A 24,806-nucleotide genomic window follows, 5' to 3' on the forward strand; every position below is an offset into this window, starting at 1 on the left:
TATATATCCTGTAAATTAAAGGCTATTAAATAAAAAAAAATAAAAATAAAAAAAAAAAAAACAACAATACTATATGATGACCAGTTCTGATGGATCAGGCCATCCTCAGCAACAAGATCAACCAAATCATTTCTAATGGAGCAGTAATGAACTGAACTAGCTATACCCAGAAAAAGAACTCTGGGAGATGACTAAAAACCATTACATTGAATTCCCAATCCCTATATTTATGCACACCTGCATCTTTTGATTTCCTTCACAAGCTAATTGTACAATAATTCAGAGTCTGATTCTTTTTGTACAGCAAAATAATGTTTTGGTCATGTATACTTATTGTGTATCTAAGTTATATTTTAATATATTTAACATCTACTGGTCATCCTGCCATTTAGGGGAGGGGGTGGGGGGGGTGGTAAGAGGTGAAAAATTGGAACAAGAGGTTTGGCAATTGTTAATGCTGTAAAGTTACCCATGTATATATCCTGTAAATAAAAGGCTATTAAATTTAAAAAAAAAAAAAAAAAAAGAAAATAAAATGCAGAAAAAGAATTCATACATTCCTTTTAAGTTCTTTACCTTATCCCTCTATTCCACACACTTGCCATATAAGGAAGGAGGTGTGGGGAAGGAGGGGAAAATATGGAATACAAAGTTTTGTAAGGTTTTGTTTTGACAAGAGTCAATATTAAAAAGTGATCCATGCATATGTTTTGAAAATAAAATACTTTAAAAAATACATCTCAAACTTAAGAAACATCAGATAGTTCATACTGGAGAGAAATATAAATATAAAGAATGTGAGAAAGCTTTCAGTCAGCAGGAACCTGCTATTGATCCAGTAGAACCCATACTGAACAGGAATTTTTTTCAGTGCTATTTATTTTATATGAAAATAGCTTCATGGGTTCAAGCAGCTATAATAGATTAGACAGTTATCCAGGATCTGGCAGCTTCTACAATAAAGGATCAGAGGGCCTGGAATAGCATATTTCAGAAGGTTTGACTTGGGGTTACAACCAAGAATTAACTACCCAGCTAGACTGAGCATCTTCTTTCAGGGGAGGTGATGGAGCTTTAATAAAGTAATACTTTCAATCATTTCTATTGAAAAAACCAGAATTAAACAGAAAATTTAATCTACAATCACAGGACACAAGAGAAACATAGAAAGGTAAAGAAGGGGAAAATATATATTATTTAAAGGTTAAGCCGTTCATATCCCTAGATGGGAAAACAATACCTGTACCTCTTGAGAACTGTTATGTGTCATTGGGACCTACAGAGGGGGAAGTACATGGACTGAGAGTGTGCTTATGAAAGGACTCTGATGTGATCAAGTCAAAGAAAAAGACATTAAAGGGTGGGAAAAGGTCTGTACTGAAAAAAGAGGAAAAGTGTAGATCACATGAAGAGGTGCAAAAGACCTATTACAATTGGGGGGAAAGAAGAGAGGGCATGAGCATTGACTGAAGCTTGATCTCATTAGTTTGGCTTCTAAGAGGTAATCATTTATTCATTCAGTTAGGTATAGAAATTTATCTAACCCTACAAAGACATAGGAGGAGAAAGGAAAAGAAAAGGGAGAGGCAAGATAGAAGGAAGGGCAGAAACACTAGGGGAAAAGGTAAGAGAAGGGTTCAGGGTTGAGAGAGGACAAGTTAGGGGGTGGAGTGGGTTAAAAAAACTACTAAGCTAAGGGGGAAGGGTGATATCAGATGACATAGTTGGGAGGAAAAAAAAACCATAAGATAAGATAGGTGGAATGGGAGAGCCAAAGTATATATAGGAGAGAAAATAGGATGGAGGGAAATAGAGAGCTGGTAATCATAATTGTGAATGTGAATGGGATGAACTCTCCCAGTAAATGGAAGCAAATAGCAAGAGTGGATTAAAAAGCAAAATCCTACAATATATTATTTGTAATAAAAATATCTGACATAGAGATAAACATACAGATTAAAGGTAAAATGTGTGAACAGAATTTATTATTGTCCAGCTGAAATAAAAAAAAAAAAAAGCAAGGATAGCAATTCTGGTCTCAGATAAAGCAAAGATAAAAATAGATCTTATTAAAAGAGAAAAGGAAGGAAAGCACATTTTGATAAAAGATACCATAAACAATGAAGTAGTAAAAATACTAAATTATTCCCCGATTTGTGCCTCTCTCTGGAAATCACTTCCTCATTCTTTTGGAATTATCCTATGATTGCTACTTTTGAATCTGTTTGTATCTTTCAAATGTACATTCTATCAAACTTAGGCATCCAAGGGAACTCTGATGATAAAAAAAAAAAATCACAAAATCTCATTGTTACAAGGGACTTCAGCATCTATCCCATTTACAATATAGTGGTCTCCATTTGTATTTTTGTTTGTTTGTTTCTGATTTTATGACATCATTTGGAGTTTTCTTTGAAAAAATATTAGCCATATCTTTATCCAGCTTATTTAAAAGTGAGAAAACTGAGGCAAGCTGGTTTAAGTGACTTCCTTAAGATCGCACTTACTTAATATCTGAGCTAGATTTGAACTCATGAAGATGATTTCTTTTTTTTTTTTTTTTTTTTTTTTATTTAATAGCCTTTAATTTACAGGATATATACATGGGTAACTTTACAGCATTAACAATTGCCAAACCTCTTGTTCCAATTTTTCACCTCTTACTCCCCACACCCCCTCCCCTAAATGGCAGGATGACCAGTAGATGTTAAATATATTAAAATATAACTTAGATACACAATAAGTATACATGACCAAAACATTATTTTGCTGTACAAAAAGAATCAGACTCTGAATTATTGTACAATTAGCTTGTGAAGGAAATCAAAGATGCAGGTGTGCATAAATATAGGGACTGGGAATTCAATGTAATGGTTTTTAGTCATCTCCCAGAGTTCTTTTTCTGGGTATAGCTAGTTCAGTTCATTACTGCTCCATTAGAAATGATTTGGTTGATCTTGTTGCTGAGGATGGCCTGATCCATCAGGACTAGTCATCATCTAGTATTGTTGTTGAAGTATATAATGATCTCCTGGTCCTGCTCATTTCACTTAGCATCAGTTCGTGTAAGTCTCTCCAGGCCTTCATGAAGATGATTTCAAGGCCAGTGTTCTGTCCATTGTAACAATTAGCTGCCCCAAAGATGTGTAGTGGGAAGAGCAATATGAGTGACTTATATTTCTGAAGAGCTCAGATTTTACAAGGTATTATTCCTTACATAAAGTCAGAGTCTTTCTTTTCATTCCTACCACCTCTGGGCTCCTGATTCTTCCTTCTGGAAATAAGCAGAACAATGGTGATTTTCTCCTTTACATGATAGACCTTCAAAGACCATCCTAGTCTCCTCTGATCCAAGATTTTCTGTAGATTAAACCCCCAGCTTCCTTGAGCCAGTTCCCATATGATGTCACCTAAAGGGATTCGTCATGCTCCTGGCCCTACCGAGATACTGTGAGATTACATACAAACTCTTCTGCTTGGCCTGCAAAGAATTTCACAGTTTTGAACCAACCCAGCTCCCCAGGCTTGTTGATCATTATTTTCCTTTGTGAGCTCCATATCCAGGCAGAATGGCCTTCTTTATGTTCCTACATAGGACATTCCATCATGTATCTCCAGGTCATTGAGCCCAATGCTAGAAATGTATTCATATCTCATGTTTCCTCATCAGTTGCCTTCAAGGGTCTATGTCCCAAGTCGGGGAAATTGGAGAACTCCCTGATAAAGCTCTTGGGTAGCAACAGATCTCCTGGGTAAGGACACAGTAAATTCTGGATCTTGGGTATCACAAAATCAAAAATTAAAAACTTCAGACCTTTCAGAACTAGAGAGCAGAGTAAAAAGAAAAAGAATCCACCAATAACCTTCAAAGAACCTCAGAGAAAAAACTTGGGTTGCCAGCCCATATCCAGAACATCCACATCAAAGAAAACTCTTGGAAATATCAAGAATGGTGCAATTCAAAGGCCAAGGAACCAGTCAAATTTACACAAGGACTTGCAGCTTCTACTCTAAACCAGAGCCCTTACAATACAATATGTTAAAAAGCAAAAGACCTGGGCCTTCAACCAATAATAGTTTGAAAAACTAGACATAATCCTATGGTGACAAAATTGATCCTAAAGGACTCTGAGCATTTTTTGATGAAAAGACTAGAGATGAGAAGGAAATTTGAAGTTTGGAGCCAGGAATCCATAGGACTTTAGAAAGAGCAATTTATTTAAGCAATGAGATAAGTAGTACTAATATTCTAATGGGGAGAGAAGAAACAAATGTCTCATCAGATCCTGCAAATCTTTAAAATCTTTAAAAAATAATATGAGAAGTCAAGCCATTCTCCAACTGATAAATGGTCAAAGGATATGAACAGGCAATTTTCAGATGAAAAAATTAAAGTCAGTTCTATTCCATGTGAAACGGTGCTCTAAATCATTGATCAAAGAAATGCAAATTAACACCACTACACACCTCTCAGATTGAATAAAATGACAGTAAAACCTAATGATGAATGTTAGAGGGGATGTGGGAAAAGTGGGACACTGATACATTGTTGGTGGAATTGGGAATTGATCCAACCATTCTGGAGAACAGTATGGAACTGTGCCCAAAGGGCTATCAAACTGTGTATACCCTTTTACCCAGCAGTGTTTCTACTGGGCCTATATCCCCATAAAGGAGGAAAAGGGACCCACATGTGCAAAAATGTTTGTGGCAGCCCGTTTTGTAGTGGCAAGAAAGTGGAAACTGAGTGGATACTCTGAGTTGGAGAATGGCTGAACAAGTTATGGTATATAAATGTTATGATTATTATTGTTCTATAAGATATCATCATGGGCAGTGGATAGAGCATCAGCCCTGAAGTCAGGAGGACCTGAGTTCAAATCTGGCCTCATATACTTAACACTTCCTAATTGTGTAACCCTGGGTAAATCACTTAATCCTAATTGCCTCATCAAAAAGAAAGAAAGAAATGATCACCAGGATCATTTCAGAGATGTCTGAAAAAACTTAGAAGAACTGATGCTGAGGGAAGTGAGCAGAACCAGGAGATCATTATACATGGCAACAACAAGATTATACGATGATCAGTTCTGATGGACATAGCTCTCATTAACAATGAGGTGATTCAGACCAGTTCCATTGCTCGTTTGATGAAGAAAGCCATCTGCACCCAGAGAGGGCACAGTGAGAATTGAACGTAGACCACAATATAGTATTTTCATTCATTTTGTTGTTGTATGCTTGCATTTTGTTCCCCATTTTTTCTCCTTTTTGATCTGATTTTTCTTTTACACTATATTTGTGGAAATTTATACAGAGGAATTGCACATTTAACATTTATTGGATCACTTGGTGACTGTGGGAGGGAATTGAGGGAAGGAAGGGAAAAATATTACAACACAGGATTTTGTAGGGGTGAATGTTGAAAATTATCTATCTATATATTTTGAAAATAAAAAGCTTTAATAAAAAAACACAGATTTTTTAAAAAAAAGAATAGCATAGTAAAAGAAAGACAGAATGTTTTTTTGAAGGTGAATTTATTTCCTTGGGTTTTTAAAGGAGAATGTAAGGTGAGGGAAAAGAAAATGTGCTAGTGTAGAAAGAAGAAAAAAAGGAAGCAAAACTTGGTATAGCTCCTAATTGGCATATGTGAGAACAACATACAAATAAGGAGGAAATAGAGAGGGAAGGAGAATCCAGTGAAGCACACACTTATCTAAAATGAAAGAAGAAAGTTGGTCACGCCTTTGACTGAAAGATTGTGTAGAAAAATATCAAATTCAATGGGAAAACCATGGTAGCAGGGTCAGTGATGAGTGAAGGTGATACCCTCCTAGCCTTTTTTTCTGTTGTTGTTTCCAACCCTTCATGATCCAATTTGAGGTATTTCTGGCAAAAATACTGGAGTGGTTTGCCATTTCCTTTTCCAGCTCATTTGATAGATGAGAAAACTGAGACAAACAGGGTAAGTGACTTGTCCAGAGTCACACAGCCAATACGTATGTGAGACTGAGTGCTCTATATAGTACTGAAAAGCACATGCTCTCATCATGGATCAGTAGAGTCTAAGGCAATGCCTTGTATTTTCTCTTAAATAATTGGAAAACAACTGAATAAAATGCATTACAAAAATATGTTATTAATTTGTGAAAATTGATGAAAGTCTGTTTCATAAAATCCTGCATGGTATTAACTAATTTTCATGAGGACATGTGCATTATAAAGACAAACATTAATTCTGAGTCATGTCTATAGTGAAACTCTGAGAAGATTGTAAACTTTCTCCTAACAAAAAAGTTTGTATACCCAGAAAGAGTCTTTTATTTTTGGCCACTATTTAGATTTATTCTCTTTGATTGTGTTATGAGAAAAAAAAAAATTAATTCAGGAATGAGACAAAAGCAATCATAATTTTTATTAAAAGCAGAAAATCATTGAATTATTTTTAAATAAACACCCAAAGAAAGAACAGAAAGAATAGAATAGTAGGGCAGTTAACCAAAAAAAAAAGAAACAACCGATGAAATTACTCATGCTTGTTTTGCAAACTGTGTGAAGTGAAGATGGATAGTTCTGCCGAGAACCCACTTTTTGTGTTCTGCTTCTGGGATAGAAATGCTCTTCTTTTACTTTTTGAGTTGAACATTAAAAATCTTAGGTGAAAAAACACACTGAAAGCTCTCACAGACCCTATTGTCTCCAATATGCAGCATGTGTACAATAGTAAAGACCACACTGGGAGATGATATAAGCAAGTGAAAAAAAACCTGGAGTTTTTCCCTCATGTTTATTTCTGAGAAAATAGGAAGCAAGGGAAACTGAGAAAGAAGGGCATTCTAGTCACATAGGATGGTAACAGAAAAGGACACAGAATCATAAGTGTCTTTTATAATGAGCTACAGATAGAGGGACATTGTCACAAGGTCATGAGGTACTTAAAAGGAAGTAAAATTTAAGGAAATTGGAAAGGGAGGACATGGTCTAATTATGAATGACTTTCAAGGCCAATTAGAGGATTTTATATATTAGTTTCTGGATGTAATAGTGACAGACTTTCTTGAGTAGGGGCAGATGACATGGTCTAACCTGCACTCTCCAATGATCCATTTAATAGCTGAGTAGGTCATTGGCTGAAGTGGGGAGAGAGCTGGTGTATACAAACCAGGCAAATAGCCATGGCAGGGTGAGGAGTGCCTGACAGAAGGTGACAGTTTTCTGAGTGGAGCAAAGGAGATGATGGATTTCAATACAAAAAAGGCACCTGAATAACCATTTAGCTCTTTGTGGCCTCAGTTTCCCCATGTACAAAATGCAAGGAGGAGACAATAATCTTTTTTTTTTCCTCCTTGCAGTTTTTCAGAAGATAAAACAATACAGAAGGGAAGAATAAACATCTCCCCTCAAATATCTCAAGGAATGCATTTTCTTGTGGACCAAAAAATCTCCAAATTCTCTCCTTCTTCAGTTCATTCAACCTGGGCCCTTATCTTAAATTCTTTTTCTTTCCAAGCCTTAGCTGAGATTGTGTTTGGATGCAGAGGTCCTCAAACTATGGCCCATGGGCCAGATGTGGCAGCTGAGGACGATTATCCCCCACCCAGGGCTATGAAGTTTCTTTATTTAAAGGCCCACAAAACAAAGTTTTTATTTTTACTATAGTCTGGCCCTCCAACAGTCTGAGGGACAGTGAACGGGCCCCCTATTTAAAAAGTTTGAGGACCCCTGGATAGAGCACAGAACTTGCCCATTCATATGTATGTCTGGGACACACAGATGTCTACATTGAAAAGGAGAAAGAGCAAGCTGGATTACTTCAGGAAATTACAGAGCTCCTTGCATGGGGTGGAGTCAAGTTGGTGGCAGCCATGTATTTCTCTCCAAAACATTGTAGAATGTAGAATGATGTAATGTAGAAGATGCATCGGATCACATGCTGGGAAGCAAATCCAGAACTCAGGCCTTTGTCCAGACTAGTTTGGCAAAGGGAGAAGGACTGGGAGGTTTGGAGACACTGGGAACAGATGAGGCTAAGAGTATGCTGCATGCAGACACAATAGGACACAGGGAGAGGCTGTGCATCAAGGCAAGAAATGGTCCCAGACATTGATTCATTGTTGGTGGAGTTGTGAACGAATCCAACCATTTTGGAGAGCAGTTTGGAACTATGCTCAAAAAGTTATCAAACTGTGCATACCCTTTGATCCAGCAGTGTTACTACTGGGATTATATCCCAAAGAGATTATAAAGAAGGGAAAGGGACCTGTATGTGCACGAATGTTTGTGGCAGCCCTTTTTGTAGTGGCTAGAAACTGGAAACTGAATGGATGTCCATCAGTTGGAGAATGGCTGAATAAATTGTGGTATATGAAAATTATGGAATATTACTGTTCTGTAAGAAATGACCAACAGGATGATTTCAGAAAGGCCTGGAGAGACTTACACGAACTGATGCTGAGTGAAATGAGCAGGACCAGGAGATCATTATATACTTCAACAACAATACTAGATGATGACCAGTCCTGATGGATCAGGCCATCCTCAGCAACGAGATCAACCAAATCATTTCTAATGGAGCAGTAATGAACTGAACTAGCTATACCCAGAAAAAGAACTCTGGGAGATGACTAAAAACCATTACATTGAATTCCCAGTCCCTATATTTATGCACACCTGCATCTTTGATTTCCTTCACAAGCTAATTGTACAATAATTCAGAGTCTGATTCTTTTTGTACAGCAAAATAATGTTTTGGTCATGTATACTTATTGTGTATCTAAGTTATATTTTAATATATTTAACATCTACTGGTCATCCTGCCATTTAGGGGAGGGGGTGGGGGGGGGTAAGAGGTGAAAAATTGGAACAAGAGGTTTGGCAATTGTTAATGCTGTAAAGTTACCCATGTATATATCCTGTAAATTAAAGGCTATTAAATAAAAAAAAAAAATAAAAAAATAAAAAAAAAAAAGAAATGGTCCCAGACCCAGACCAGGTCACTGAGACAGGCACTGGTGCCAATTGACACCTTTGCTGCCTATACCCAGTCCTGGGTCCCAGAACTAGGCAAGACATAGAAGGGAACCCACTGAGATGAGTGGCGCTTCTTAATTCTTTTTTATATGAAACTTTTTATTTTCAAAACACATGCACAGTTTTCAACATTCACCCTTGCAAAAAGTTGTGTTCCAAATCATTTTTCTCCCTCCAACCCCCTCCATTAGACAACAAGTAATCCAATTTATGTTACAGATATGCAGTTCTTCTATCCATATTTCCACAATATTATGCTGCACAAGAAAAATCAGATCAAAAAGGGAAAAAAACAATAGTGCTTCTTTATAAGGAGAAAGGCAATTCGGAAGGTGGCAGCAGCATCAGTGGTATGTTTCAGAACTCAGGGACAGAGCAGTGTGTGAGCATTTCTAGCTCATCCTGCAGAGAAACCATCAGGAATATCCTAGATCAATGGGAACCTAAGTGTTTTGCTGCCCTGAGCCAACTGAATTTTCTGGTTGGCTATTAAGGGCAGAGTCCAGCTACATCTACTAATGCTCAGATTCAAAGCCAAGTCAGGAACTTACAGAGCTCAAAACAAAGGATCAATAAGCATACTTTGCCCTGGATCTGACCAGTTTGGGAGCACAGAATGATTGAAAGTCCCTAGTCTTTCCTTGAACTCTGAGGGTAACACAATACTCAGTACTCCAAGAAAACAGCAACAAAATCATTCTAGACATTACCTCCAGAAGTACTAGAGTCCAGGCCATCAAGTATAAGGTCAGGAAAAAAAAAAACAAAAAACAAAACATCCCCATCATAAAGAGTTGTCATGGTAGTAAGAATACTCAAGACACAAATACAGAAGAAAACTCAATGGGAAAAGTAAAATACAGGTTTTTTAAAAGAATTTAAAGCAAAAATAAATGAAATTAGGGCAGTTAAGAATTAAAAAGGAAATAAAGTGTATTTTAAAAAGAGATTGGAAATGGCATTAATAACTTGTTGCAAAGGGTGCAAAATCTTGCCCAAAAAACAAAGTCTCTGAAATTCTGGCTGGACCAATATATTTATGAATATTTTCTTGATTTTCTCCAGCAAAAATGAAATTTACTCCAATTTACCAGCTTCTCCATAGTTGTGAACTGATCCAACCATTCTGAATAGCAATTTGCAACCATTGCCAAAGGACCATAAACCTGAGCATATCTTTTGATCCTGCAGTACCTCTATTGGGTCTATATCCCAAGGAGGTCATAAACAAGGGAAAATAAACCACGTGTGCAAAAATGTTTTGTAGTGGCAAGGAACTGGAAATTGAATGGATGCCCTCAGTTGGGGAATGGCTAAATGAGTTATAGTTCTATAAGAAATAATGAGCAGGCTGATTTCAAAAAAGTCTGGAAAAACTTACATGAACTGATACTAAGTAAGGTGAGTAGAACAAAGAGAAAATTGTATACAGCAACAACAAGATTATGAGATGATCAACACTAATGGATTTGGCTGTTTCAGCAATGAGGTGTTCAGGACAATCTCAGTATACTTGTGATGGAGGGAGATATCTAAATTGAAGGAGAGAGCTGATGAAACTAGGTGTGGATCAGGGTGTGATATATTCACTTTTTTTCCCCAATTATTATTGCTTAGCAATTGTCTGATGTAGAGTTTATGCCAATTCAGATGGTGCTTAAGTTGTATTTATGTGCATTTTTTAGCTCTCTATTTTTAAAATATATGCATAGTTTTCAACATTCACCCTTGCAAAACCTTGTGTTCCAAATTTTTTCTACCTTCCTTCCTCCCACCCCTTCCTTGGATAGCGAGTAATCTAATATATGTGAAACATGTGCAATTCTACTTTACATATTTCCACAATTATCATGCTGCACAAGAAAAATCAAATCAAAAATAAAATAAAAGGAAAACAAAAAAGTAAGCAAACAGCCACTAAAAAGGTGAAAATACTATGTTGTGATTCACATTCAGTCCCCCAATATTCTCTGGACACAGATGACTCTCCATCAGAAATCTATTAGAATTGGCCTGAATCACCTCACTGTTGAAAAGAGCTCTGTCCATCAGAAATGATCTTTGCATAATCTTGTGGTTGCTGTGTACAAGGTTTGGTTTTACTCCCTTCACTTAGCATCAGTTCATGTAAGTCTCTCTTGGCCTTTCTGAAATCATCTTGCTGATTGTTTCTTATAGAACAATATTATACAACAATAATTATACCATGCATTATGGTATAATTCATATACCATCAGCTATTCTCCAAATGATGTGCATCTACTCAGTTTCCACTTCCTTGCCATTACAAAAAGGGCTGCTACAAATATTTTTGCACATATGGTTCCTTTTTACTTTTTTATGATCTCTTTGGGATACAGGCCTAATAGAGACTCTGCTGGATCAAAGGGTATGCTCATTTTGATAGTCCTTTGGGCACAATTCCATATTGCTCTGAGAATGATTGGATCAGTTCAAGTCTCCATCAGCAATGTATTAGTGTCCCAGTTTTCCCATATCCCTTCCAACTTTCATCATTGCCTTTTCCTGTTATCTTAGTCAATCTGAGAGATGTGTAGTGGGAATTCAGAGTTGTCTTAATTTTCATTTCTTTGATCAATAGATTTTCACCCTTTTCTGTTGGTATTGGTGTTGATTTGTTTGTTTTTTTTTTCTCATTTTTTCCCCATTTGATCCGATTTTTCTTGTATAGCATGACAGATGTGGAAATATATTAAAAGAATTGCACTTGATTTTTTGTTGCATTGCTTGCTGTCTAGAAGACAAGGGAGAAGGGCAAAGGAGGGAGAAAAATTTGAAACACCAAGTTTTGCCAAGGCGAATGTTGAAAACTATCTTTACATGTATTTGGAAATATAAAAAATTTTTATAAACATGTTTCTATGTTGGTCATATTGTGAGAGAGGGAATCAGATCAGAAGAAAAAAAACTTAAGAAATAAAGCAAAAAGCAAAAAAAAAGGTCGAAATGGTATGCTTCAATCTAAATTCAGTCTGTGTGGTTCTCTCTCTTGATGAGCATGTCATTTTTTTCCCCCAAGTCTATTGGAATTGTCTTGGATCACTGTGCTGCTTAGAAGAGCTAAGTCTGTCATAGTTTGTTTCTTGTTCTTGTCTAAATACTGAAGCTCCCTTGACTCTTTAAACAACCATGCACAGTTCCATGCTTATCTACCATTTGACAAATGAGGCAGAAATGGCTTTGAGTAAGTACTCCAAACTCTATTTGAGCAAACAACTCTCAGTTGTTCAGGAAACTCGGGCTGCATTCAGAACTGGTCAGTTCACTGGCATCTATTAAATGTCCAGTATGTGCCAGGACAGTGATAAGCAGTGGAGATACAAAGAGAAATAAAAACTCGGTCCCTGTCCTCAAGGAGCTTACTTGGGGCTGACAAGACCTAATCAATTGTGCGCATATAAGATTTGTTCAGAGTGAGTGGGGAATAAGGGAAAACAGAAAGACGGAGAACGTGGGAGTAAGAAGGCAGCAGTGCTGTTGCATCCCATCCCAGGCAGATCATAGCTAGAATAGGTTGTTCAGTTCTGTGACCATCTGTAAGGAAATGTCTTGATCAGGTGACTGTTGCTTGTAAATATCTTAATGGCTGCCATGAATAAGGGAGCATCCACTTCTTCTGCTTGGCCTTAGGCTCTTGTTGGGACAATGCCATGGGTCCACACAGGAGAGCAATGTTCACTCATTCCAGTCCAGAGTTTTTTTTACCATTTTTCAAAAATCACTGATTGTAGCTTACAGTCCCATCTTCCAGATTTTTCATTAGTGCTTGGTGACTTGCACTATTAGATGCCATTCTGATGTTTTCAGTATTTTGTAAGTCATCTTGGGTCCCTGACCATAATTTTTCATTCTATTTGTCCCCAGTGGGGGGCCTTTTTTTCTTGGTAGAAATAAGAAAATAGAAGCTAAATGAGAATGAGTAGTTGTTCTCTTTAAAGCTGACAAATTTCTATTGATGTTGCAAAGGGATAAAGAATGAAATTCATTGAGAAATAGGTTGGACAAACCATCTCTGTTGAAGGAATAACAGCAGCTCCTTTGAAAGCAATATTCCTGTTCCAGAAATATAATATAAAAGACCACAGAAAAATAGAAACAAAATTACCCTTAGAAAATCACAATTATCATGCAAGTCTTTTGCCCAACAAACAGCTACTGTTTCCTGATAACAGTTCAGGTATCAATGCTAGCTGGATGGAAAACGGTTTATGGGAAGTTAACTAGTGTTGCTATTGTCAAAGGAGTTCAGAAAAAAGCTGTTATTGTTTTGTCCCCACCTCTCCACCAAGTGTTGACTTTCAACACTGACCTCAGCCTACTCAAATGGTCCATATTATAAAGTCACATTATAGATGAATTAGCTGTTGCAAGGAGAAGCTTCTAGAATATGAGTTTGTAAAGGATGCAAATGTAAATTTAAATAACTCACTCCTTTTCCCTGATGATCAAATTTATCTCACAGAATATAAAGGTAAAGATATTGACTTTGAACATCATTATTCCCTAAAGAGGTTTAATTCACATGAAAAGTAACAACACTGAGGAGATGGAAAAGGTCTTCTGACCTGCATCATGCAGCAAATGCTGAATCTCTGCCTGTATTTAATGACCAGAGGAGCCATCTGCAACACTGGCTAAGACCCCAACATCAAGGGCAAAGGTGGATTGAGAGGATGAGGCTCCATAATTAGCAGAAATGACTCAGAATGCTGACAAGGAGAGTGACTCTGCAGGGTCTCTGCAGAGAGGTTGGTAGGCAAGCCACATAAACTAGCTTGTTGAAAAGTACTTTTAAGAAGAACCCAGAAAAAGGATGACAAATAGACATATATACCCCCCATAAAGGGGTACCTGACACTTTAAATAGAAATCTCTTGAGCGTGAACACAAAATTTGTATTTTACCAACTTGATGACAATGGGAGGCAAGTAGTGATGCCATTTAAGAAGATGCAACAAGAATGGGAAAATTCAGATGAAAGATATTTGAACTAGGAGCATCACTACATGAAAAGCCTTCAAGGATCCAAGAACACTTTCTTTACTCCACTTTTTCAAGATAACTGAGAAAAACATTCACAACCATTGACCTACATTCCTGCTTCCTTAGTTCAAATATTTGTGAAAATTGTCTCTATGCATATACTGAACATCTTCATGATTTAAGAAAATCAGAAAGGCACTCACTCATGCAGATTTTTTTCTCAAGTTATTTTTTTGCAATTAACACACATTTATTTCCAGTCCTCCTGATTCCCTCTCTTTGTTCCTATTTTTAAAAGGTGAATTTTTCTAGCCATCCTAGAAAGCAACTTGGAATTACATCCTCAAAATGACTAAACTGTGGCTCAGTGATGCCATTACCAGACCTATACAGCAAAGAGATTAAAAGCAGAGCAAGAGCATCCATGTGCATGCATATTAATATTTGGTGGATATGAGGTCTTTTACATTTGTCAGCCCTCCTTGGTCCATATTTGAGAGGGGAATTTCTGAGTTAGAGAACATGGATATTTTGGCCACTTTATTTGCATAATTACAGATTGGTTTCCTGAATGCATTAATGTCCTTAGCTTTCTATAATTTCCTGACTCCAACACTGACATTCCATCTTTTCAATTTTTTGGATGGGACGTGAAACCTTAGAATTGACATTTCTTTTATTTTTAGTGATTTGGAGCATTTTTTAAAAAAGATGATTGCAAATAGTGTGTAGTTTTTCTTTGGAGAATTTTTTTTTAATATTCTCTGGTCACTTAACTCTTTTGGGCTTCCTAACACTAAACAATTCATGCATCAACCTTTTCATCTATGTGTACATCCCTTGAAAGTATACTGCCAAGGTAAGTGGACTCATCCACAGTATTCCAAATTTCTCCCATTGTTGTACCTAATGGTTCCAACAGGGATGGTGTGGAGCTGGCTAATGAAGAACCTCTGTTCTGGTTCCAGTTTGTTGCTGCTCATCTTTGTCATAAATATATGTATCAACTGATCTGTCATTGGTCCTCTTCAAGTACAAAAAAGAAAGAACTCATCCTCCCATAAAATCCGCAACTGTACAAACCATTCAATATACTAGGATCTTCCTGTGGACCTTTTAAAATTGGGGATGTGCCAATAAACTTGATGGGCCTGTACATTATCATTTGCCCTCACTCCAAGAGCAGCATGCAAGATTTTCTGATCATACATTTCGTTGAGGATCTCTTTTATTAGATTTCTGCTGAACTTTCTTCATACTTAATAAGCTTCACTTTATTCTCCCTGACTTTGAGCCTCTGCACCTTTAATTCTCCTGATATTCCATAACTTAGAGCCATATAATACTATCAGAATTAATACTGCGATGAAAAATGTTGCACCTTTGTTTTAGGTAGAAAGTGAGCATCATTAAAAATTCTGCACAGGTTGCTAAATGCCATATTGCTCACTTTTCTACTTTCCAATTCTGGTTCCATTTGTTGTTAGCCATTTTTGTCATAGATATATGTATCAACTGACCAGTTATGTGGGCTGCAAATTAACTGCATGTCATTGTATATATTTATTTCATTTAAAAAATATCCTTATTTGCTTCATTTCTTTTTTAATTTAGTCAACCTCTTTTCAGTGTTCATCCATCTCATGAAAGAAATTGCAATATTCTGGGCTTTGATATCAGCCCAGTGTTGCTTGTGAGCAGAAGCATCTGTTCTAGGTCTAGGACTCCTCATAAGGGATCCCTCTTTCCCTTGGACTCCGTGCAGGACGTCTTCATTGATACTGGCAGACACTTTTCATGAATACACATCTCCATTTTTTGGGCCTCATTTAAAATCTTTGTTGAAGCTTTCAAGGAATCTTATATGATTTTGCATGGGGTGGAATCCAGCTGGTGGCAGCCATCCAGTGTGTTTCTCTCCAAAAACAGTTGGCAAATGGAGAAGATGCATCAGATCACATCCTATAGAGGCAAATCCAGAACTCAGTTTTTTTGTTCAGCCTAATTTGACCTAGGGAGACAGACTGGGAGGTCTGGGAACACTGGGAACAGGGGTTAAACAAACAGTATGTTGCATGTAGAGCACAGTAGGACAGAGACTTATTTGAGACATAAGCAGCACATGTTTGATTGGGGAAATAAGACATTGGGGATTCCTCAGAGAAGGAGGGGAAATAAAAGAAAGAACAAGGATGTATATTGAGATGTTGAGATGACCCTGAAGATACTAACAAAGGCAGTCTAGGAAAGCCTGGCTTTCCATCCTAGGTATCTTCAGGTTGTTAATCAAGTCAGTCTGGGCCCATCATAGTTAACTATGGTAATAAGGCAATTTGGGAAACTAAGTTGCCTTGATGAGTGCTTTAGCATTTCCAGTGAAAGGGAGAGAATAAGCTTGTTTCAGAATTCCCATCAGTTTTAATTCCTACCTCTTCACTATGCTATCTCCCCTTCTATGTCTGCTAGAACCCAAGGGTACTTTTACTTTTCCCTATACTTTATATACAAAGAGGAAAAAGGACTTGGAGATAAAGAAAGACTACACCATGGAAAGATGTTTAAGTAAAAACTCCAGAGATTGCCACTCCAGACAATCTCATCAAGGGGACAGGCTTGAGAATGCCGGACGGAAATAGAGCTGCAGTAATTAGCTCTTTCTTCTTTGGTTTGAATGTGTGGGTCGTAGAGAGAAGAAACAAACATGAAAAATTGGAGGATTTTAGATTTGAAAGGAATTCCCTTCAATAAATCCAGAAACATTAAATGTGTGCTATGAGGTAGGCACAGTGCAAAGCATTAGGAATTTAAAAAAAATCAACCACCTTGTTTGCATTCAAGGAACTTACTTATGGAGGAACACTGTACATAAAGGGAAGGTGAAGAACGGGAAGAAAGGTGCCAGTCATCTTGAATGCCTAAAAGAGTTGTAGATGGTTAGTTTAGTTGTGAAGTTCAAATCTCAGACCTCCATAGAGTAAAGGTTTAACAGGACTTTAGTGCTCCCCCAGCCACCCCTGCGGTCTGAAGAGCAATGAGGGAGATAATACAATATGAAAGATACAGGAGTGTCTGCCATTTCCTTCTCCAGTTCTTTTTATACGAGGAAACTGAGGCAAAAAGGGTAAAGGGGACTTGTCCGGAGTAACACAGCCGGGAAGTATCTGAGCCCAGGTGGGAACTCAAGGAAATGAGTCTTCCTGAACGCTGGGAGAATTCTAGAATTCTGACATTATTTGGGTTATTAAGAGTAATAGGTCACAGGTAATATTATCTTTGATATTCCCGATATTTCTGTCACCAGGCATACAGTCGGTGCCTAATGATTGAGTGATTATTACGCCTGACGTCATCACGTTGCCGGACTGCGGACGTTCCACCGGAGCTTTAGATTCCGAGGGTTATCATAGCTGCACAGTGATGGACGAGTCTCCCACACACACACAGACACCGCCTCAGCCTCCGCACGTGTGACAGGAGAAGCTGGGCAGATCCGCCCCCGAGATCCGCTCCAGCGCTGGGCCTGATCTAGATCACTCGCGCAATGCACTTTCCCGGTAAAATCGCTGTGCACATGCGCGCTGGGAGCAGGGCTGTCTAGGGGCGGAGCATCGTATGACGTCACTGTGCCCGCTGACAGCGGGACACGGACTTTCCAGAAGCGGCAGAAATTTCTGCGGGCGAATTGGACATGTATTGAGCCGATGTCTTACATCCGCTTCTCTGTGCCTGCTTTCCCCCTCCCATCCAGCTCCCAGCAGAAGAAGCGCCTCGAGGACAGAGAGCACCTCGGTGAGCGCCCCTCACCGCCGCCGCCTGGTCCCTGCAGCAGGAGCTTTAACCAGAGCTACTTTTAGGCCGGGTGATTTGAAATCGCTCGTGCGCTTGCGCGCCCCCGCAGGACTACATTTCCCAGGAGCGAGGAGAGGACTCGGATTCCGACGCAAGGCCCGGCTGCCTCTGGGCAGGCGCAGTCGGGGAGGTGTCTGTTTTCGGCCCGTCCCTCTGCCTCAGGAGAATACTGGGGAGACATGTTCCCCTCGAGGGTGAGTGACTGTGGGCGGGAGGCTCCGGCTGGGGCCGCCCAACTGGCGGGAAGGGGCGGAGCTGGGGGAGGGAGGATGGGCCCCCAGGACGCCGGCTCCTTGTTCCGCTCCCTCTTCGGGGTCTGAGACCCAAACGTGGCGGTGGGAGGCCCCGAAAGCTGGGGTGTGAAGGATCCACAGGGACCCGTCTCTTTCGGCAAATGTAGGTTCAGTTAGGACAAGTCTGCGTATTTATGCAGAAAAGGAAGGCGTTCCACGGACGCCGGGAATGGTGAGCAAGAAATAGAGTCGGGCAGCGTAGGGGAGACGAGCTCCTCAGCGGGACTCGCTGTTACCCACTAGGGAGGGAGCCCCCGTGAGGTTGGGGCGGGTCCTGGCAGCCTAAATCCTGAAAGCGACTCAGCCCTGCCAGAGCGGGTTAGCTGTAGGGGGGGTGGGAAGCGTGGCGGAGCTAGCGGAGCAGCCGCTTGATGTAGGGGGAGGGGAGGGAGCGCCCTGCAGGTCGGACCCAAAGGAAGGCAGCAGCCTCGGGAGGGCCACAAGTAGATTTTGGGGGGTTTCTGACCGGGCGTGGCGGGGAGCCTGAGGCTTCCACACAGAACCTCCCGGCAGGTGGGGCCACGGAGCGGAGCTGCGCTCTCTCCGCGCTCTCTCCCCGTTTGCGCAGGGATCAGTTCTTTAGTTTCTCTTGGTCCAAAACACCATCAGGGCCTCATCGTTCCCTGTTGTTTTAATTCTGTTAATTTTAATTTAATTTCTTAAATCTTTTGAAAAGTGGGTCGGAGGTCCCTAAACAGAAGGGGGTCTATGGGTCCAAAGCTGAAATTTTGGGGCCCATTCCCCAAATTTGCTAAGTGGGAGTGAAATACAGTGTCTGGGGGCTTGGAGTGTTAAGTGAAGCCAACTTTGGGCGATATCACAAGGGCACAGAGTTAGTTACAGGCCGCAGTAGCAGAGCTGAGCCCAAAGTCAGTCTGTGACTTACTGCGTGCCTCCTCTCCTATCATTATGAAATATATTTTTTTTTTATTTCTTAATAGCTCTTTTTTTTTGTTTGTTTTTCCAAATACATGCAAAGATCATTTTCAACATTCACCTTTGCAAAACCTTGTGCTCAGATTTCTCCCTCCCTCTTACCTTCCCCCTCTCCTAGAGAACAAGCAATCTGATACAAATTAAAAATATTTAGAAGAGTCATGTGCATTTCTTCTAAATATTTTCCCATATTCATCATCAGTCAATATTTATTAAACATTCTGTGCATAGGCCTTGTACAAGAGCTAAACATGCTGAGGAAGACTCAAAAAATACAGTCATAATGGCATTAATTAATAAAAATGCATTACATGAAACCACATGGCATGAGACAGTTGCTTCCATACAAACAATGTTATAAAAGTAATGATGTTATATTTCACATTTCACAACTCATACCCCCTACACTGTATATTCTGGGCTACCCTCATTATCATGTATTAATTAATTATACTTTTGTGAAACTGCTAGACAGAGAAGGGTTATAAATAGAAGTGCTGCTGTCAACTCAAAATGGGTCATGAGAACTGATTGTCCAATTTTCACTGTGAACATTTGGAGCTGAGAAACTGGCAACTAATAGGTATCACAGAATTTGAACCCAGATATCTATCCTGGTTCTTTCTGAGTTCAAGTAAATACTCTTTACATTTCATCACAGGACAATTATGTATATATGTGTGTGTGTGTGTGTGTATGCATGAATATGTGTGAAGATATATATAAACCTATACGTATATGCGCGCATGCACACACACACATATACATATATATATATATTTCTGTGTGAGTATATGTGGATAGGTATATATGTGTGTGTATCTTTTTTTTTTTTAACAGCTCCACCTACAATGACTTTGTTAGTATTGCTGCTTTTCCCATAGCCTCTCCAATATTTGCCATTTCTTGTTTTTTTTTTTAATTTTATTAAAGTTTTTTAGTTACAAAGAATATGCATGAGTAATTTTTCAACATTGACCCTTGCAAAACCTTCTGTTCCAAATTTTTCCCTTCTTACCTCCACCCCCTCCCCTAGATGACAGGTAGTCCAATACATGTTAAATATGTTAAAATATCTGTTAAATAAAATATATGTACACATATTTATACAGTTATCTTGCTGCACAAGAAAAAATAGATCAAGAGGGGGAAAAAAACCTCAAAAAGAAAACAAAATACAAGTGAACATCAATAGAAAAAATGAAAATGCTATGTTGTGGTCCACATTCAGTTCCCACAGACCTCGCTCTGCGTGTGGATGGCTCTCTTTATCTCTGAATAACTGTAACTAGTTTGAATCATCTCATTGTTGAAAAGAGCCATGTCCATCAGAATTGATCATCATATAGTCTTCTTCTTGTCGTGTATAATGATCTCCCGGTTCTGCTCATTTCACTCAGCATCAGTTCATGTAAGTTTCTCCAGGCCTCTCTGAAATCATCCTTTTGGTTGTTTCTTACAGAACAATAATATTCCATAACTGTAGAGGGCCAAACTTTAGAGAAGTATACTTGAAACAAGGTGTTAACTCAGTGGAATTGAGAATATAATAATTCTCTAGTTCACATATATCTAGTATGGTATAATGATATAATCACTCCAATTTGATATAATGATATAATCACTCTAGATTGGCTTATGTTCAGTATACTGTAATGATGTAATTGTTGTAGGGTATTTAAGGGGAACTGGGGACAAAAGTCAGACTCAGGCAGAGCCTAGTTCAGACTGGTAGACTGGCAGATGGCTGGAGAAGGCTGGGTCAGACAGAGACTGGGTCAGACTATGACAGACACAGAATGTGAAGGAGAGAATAAAGACTCTAGACCAGTCCCTTAGACTGGACTATAGTAAAAACAAAAACTTTGTTTTGTGGACCTTTAAATAAAGAAACTTCATAGCCCTGGGTGAGGGGGATAAAGGTCCTCAGCTGCTGCATCTGGCCCACGGGCCATAATTTGAGGGCCCCTGCTCTAGACTCTATTCTAGTCTATGAAAATGACTCTATTCATTTTCGTGGTGTGTATTCCGCTGAGAACAAGGCCTATCTGAAGGACCTCCAGAAAGCTAGTCAGAACATTACATTTTGGCGCCCATCATGGGGCGTAAAGACCTACACTTAGCAATTTGACTGACACTATTGATAATTCAGTGCAGAAGTCCCCATAACACAGAAATAGGGTGAGTATAAAAATGCACAAGCAGGAAACTTTGTTAAGGGTTAAACTAGTCACTTTCGTTTTTTAGGTAAAATGGGGCAAATACTAGGAAAGCAGCCTCCCCCACCCCAAGGGAAGTGTGTAGAATGCATAGTTAGGTTAATAAAGAAGCAAGGTTTGTTGGTAACATGGAAGCAGATCAGTGGACACTTAAATATATTAGCGTGCATGTCTTCTTGGCTCTCTAAGGAAGAAAAATTAGAGCCAGACATGTGGGAACTAGTGGGAGAGCAACTAATTGAATATTATGAAGCGAAGGGTTCTGATTCAATTCCTAAGGAAACATTCCTTATGTACAATGTAATACAATGGGCTTTAAAGAATCCTACTTTCTCACTTTCACAGCTCAGTTACACAGAGCAGGCACCATTAGGGCACATTCCCCATCTCCTGACCCTCCTGCCTCAATTTCACCTTTAAAGGTGGGTGGAGGGAGAAGGGGGAGGGGCAGTGACACCATCAGCACCACCCATGCAGCAGCTTTGTTCCCCCCCCCCCCCCCAATGACATGATTACAAAGGGCACTAACTAAAGCTAAAAAACGAAGGACAGGATACATCTGATTTAAAAATAGAAGCATTCCCTGTGATTGAAGAGATTGACTCTTCAGGTCAAGATAGTATCGGAATTAATTGTTCTCTAAATTGGTAAAATTAACTTGTGAATGCATCTCACCCTGTGGATTTTTCTAGCAAGTTCATTGATGACATGCTCAGTTTTATTTTTCCTCTAAAGTTTCATTTTATATTTTATTTCCTGCTCCATTCATCTGGGCAATTTATATTCTTATAGATATTCATCCATTTCCTTTAGGTTTTCATATTCATTGGCATATGGTTGGGCAATATCTCTCCTAGTTATTGGTTAAATTTGCTTTTGAAAGATAATACTTTCAGCCTATTAATTTTTGATAATGATAAATTGTTTTCTTCTTTCATTTTTTGGTAGGTGATTTGGGAGTTATACATAAAGTATATTGACTGTAGGGATCTGTAACATCACCTGCCATATAAAGAGACTTTTGTCTCAAGTCTAGGTATTTGCTGACCTTAGCCAGGGCACTATGAAAGTTGGGGTTTCTGGAGAGTAAATGTGAAACAACAAACAGAATCCAGAAACCCCAGCTTCCAGGTCCTTGTTAGACCCAGTTACTCTCATCATTCGTCTCTGGAGTCAAGTTGCTGATTTTCTGGCCAAAAGGTTCTGCCACAAGCAAAGGGAAGACAACATCAGCTAGCCCAACTTAACAGCTTCCATCCCGTTCTGATCTTACCCCAGGACACACATTCGAAGCATAATTGACTCGGTTCTCATGGGCTTAGTTTTCATGAGCTCGGCATGGGCACCATGGGATGTCAGTAGGCCTTCCCAAGGATAATCTGACCCACCACAAAATGACTTTACAGAACTACAATAAATGACAAAATTCTTCTGGAAGATCAATAGATCAAAAATTTCAAGGGAATTAATGAAAAATAGAATGCAAAGGAAGCTGGCCTAGCTGTGCCAGACCTAAAACTAGTATAAAGCAGTGGTTATCAAAACCAGTTGTTACTGGCTCAGAAATAGACTCATGTATCAGTGGAGGAGTAGATTAGGTTTTCTAGACTTGGGAAATTATATAATTGGGAAAAGACATCACATATGTAAAAATTTTTATAATGGCAAGGACCTGGAAAATGACTTGCTGAATAAATTGTGGTATATTAATGTAATGAAATATTATTCAGTATGATATATTGAACAGACTGATTTCAGAAAAGCCTGGAAAGACTCGCATGACATTATGTTAAGTGAGGTGAGTATTACCAAGAGAACATTGTACAGCAACAAGATATGATCAGTTGGGATGGACTTGGCTCCTTCATCAGGGAGGTGATTTAAGGCAGTTCCAGTGGACATGTGATGGGCGGAGCCATCTGCATCCAATGAAAGGACTATGGAAACTGGAGGTGAATTAAAATATAGTATTTTCACTTTTTTTGGGTTATTTGCTTCTTTTTTTTTTCCCTCTTTGTTTCCCCCCGTTTGCTCTGATTTTTCTTCCATAGCATGATAAAGGTGGAAATATATTTGGAAGAATTGTATATGTTTAACCTATATTGGATTACTTCCTGTCCATGGCAGGAGGAGGGTGCATAGGGAGGGAAAAAAAAATTGGAACACAAAGTTTTGCAGGGGTAAATGATGAAATTACATACATTTTGAAAAACCAGAATATTATATTAAAAAGTAAAAAAGGAAATAAAATTTTAAAAAACAAACTATTTCATTTTTTGGTTATATTTTGGGTTCTAAGTATCTCCTTCACTTCCTCCCCATCCTCCATTAGTAGAATTTCTTTTATCTGTCAAGATAAGGTACTTTGATGTTTCAGAAATTATTGACATTCCAAGATGTTGCTGTGGAATTCACCCAGGAGGAATGGAGTTATTTGGATCCTGGTCAGAAGGACATGTACAGGGACGTGATGCTGGAGAACTATGAGAACTTTGTCTCTCTTGGTAAGCTAACTTCTTTTCACTTATCCAATCATCATTTATTCAGCTATGACTGAGTACTAGGAACTATGGTAGACACTAAGTGAGAAAGGAAAATTAGATAGATCCTGCCCTCATGGAGCTTCTGTACTATTCAGAGACACCCAGAATCTAGATTTCAGTACAAAACAAGTCTTCTCTAAAGACATGGCAATAGGAGGTAAGGGGATAAGGAAAAGCCTCATTCCAGAGATGGCTGGCCCTCGGCTAAGCTGTGCAGGTAACTAGGGTTGTAAATGTTGAAGAGCAAAGAGCAGAACATGGCAAATTTGGGGGAACATCCCATGGTAACTTGTAAAGATGCCAGGGAGAGCAACATGTGTGAGCCCCTGCAAGGTCAGTAAATTCCTTTTGTCCATAACTGTGGATGGTTGAAGAGCTTGGCTAAATTTGAATTTGATAAACAGGGAGGGAGAGTCACACAAATGCCTTTCATGTAGAGATGTCCTCAGATCTTTGGGCAGTTTGTGAGCCATTATTACACTTCCCAGACAAAAAGTCCTTTATCCAGCTGGAAATCAGCAGTTTCATTCCTTTCACACTCTCTGCTCAGCCAGGCTTCAGGTTTTCCATAGAGCCCCAGGGCAGAGAAGGAAAGATTTCTTCCAGCAGACTAGGAATGAGTGAACATGACCCCATCTGTCCTGTGTCTGCACCAAAGGTTCTGTCCCTTTCCTCACATTTGCTGAGGGAAATTTCCTTGAGGGGTCATTGATGCTTCTCCACTGGCGTTTCCAGACATGTCCCTTCTCTGTAGAGAGAGACCAAGACTGAGTTCTGATGAGTCTCTGTGTTCTCAGCACTTTCCACTTATTTTTCCTTGAACAGGATTTCTAGTAACTAAACCAACTGTGATTTCTCAGCTGGAGAGACATGAAGACCCCTGGCTATCAGGGGAAGAAGACCCCAGATGGATTTCTGAGGGTGAGTAA

General features: G+C 39.0%; 1 protein-coding gene across 3 annotated transcripts in view; it reads left to right on the plus strand.

Annotated features, from left to right (window-relative positions):
- Positions 1-24,806, plus strand: part of LOC100915472 (zinc finger protein 260-like) — a 77,405-nt gene that overhangs the window by 37,981 nt on the left and 14,618 nt on the right. The window contains exons 1-3 of one of the 3 annotated variants that reach the window (XM_031949862.1): positions 17,456-18,080; positions 23,712-23,838; positions 24,703-24,798. The exons of 1 other annotated variant lie outside the window; for it this stretch is intronic. In XM_031949862.1, coding sequence (XP_031805722.1) covers positions 18,066-18,080; positions 23,712-23,838; positions 24,703-24,798 — 238 coding nt within the window. In that variant the 5' untranslated portion in view covers positions 17,456-18,065. Of the gene's footprint in view, positions 1-17,455; positions 18,081-23,711; positions 23,839-24,702; positions 24,799-24,806 lie in introns of those variants that run through there. One more of the 3 variants, XM_031949853.1, reaches the window with a different exon arrangement.

The sequence above is a fragment of the Sarcophilus harrisii genome, chromosome 2 (assembly GCF_902635505.1).
Source record: "Sarcophilus harrisii chromosome 2, mSarHar1.11, whole genome shotgun sequence".
In the NCBI taxonomy this organism is placed as follows: domain Eukaryota; kingdom Metazoa; phylum Chordata; class Mammalia; order Dasyuromorphia; family Dasyuridae; genus Sarcophilus; species Sarcophilus harrisii.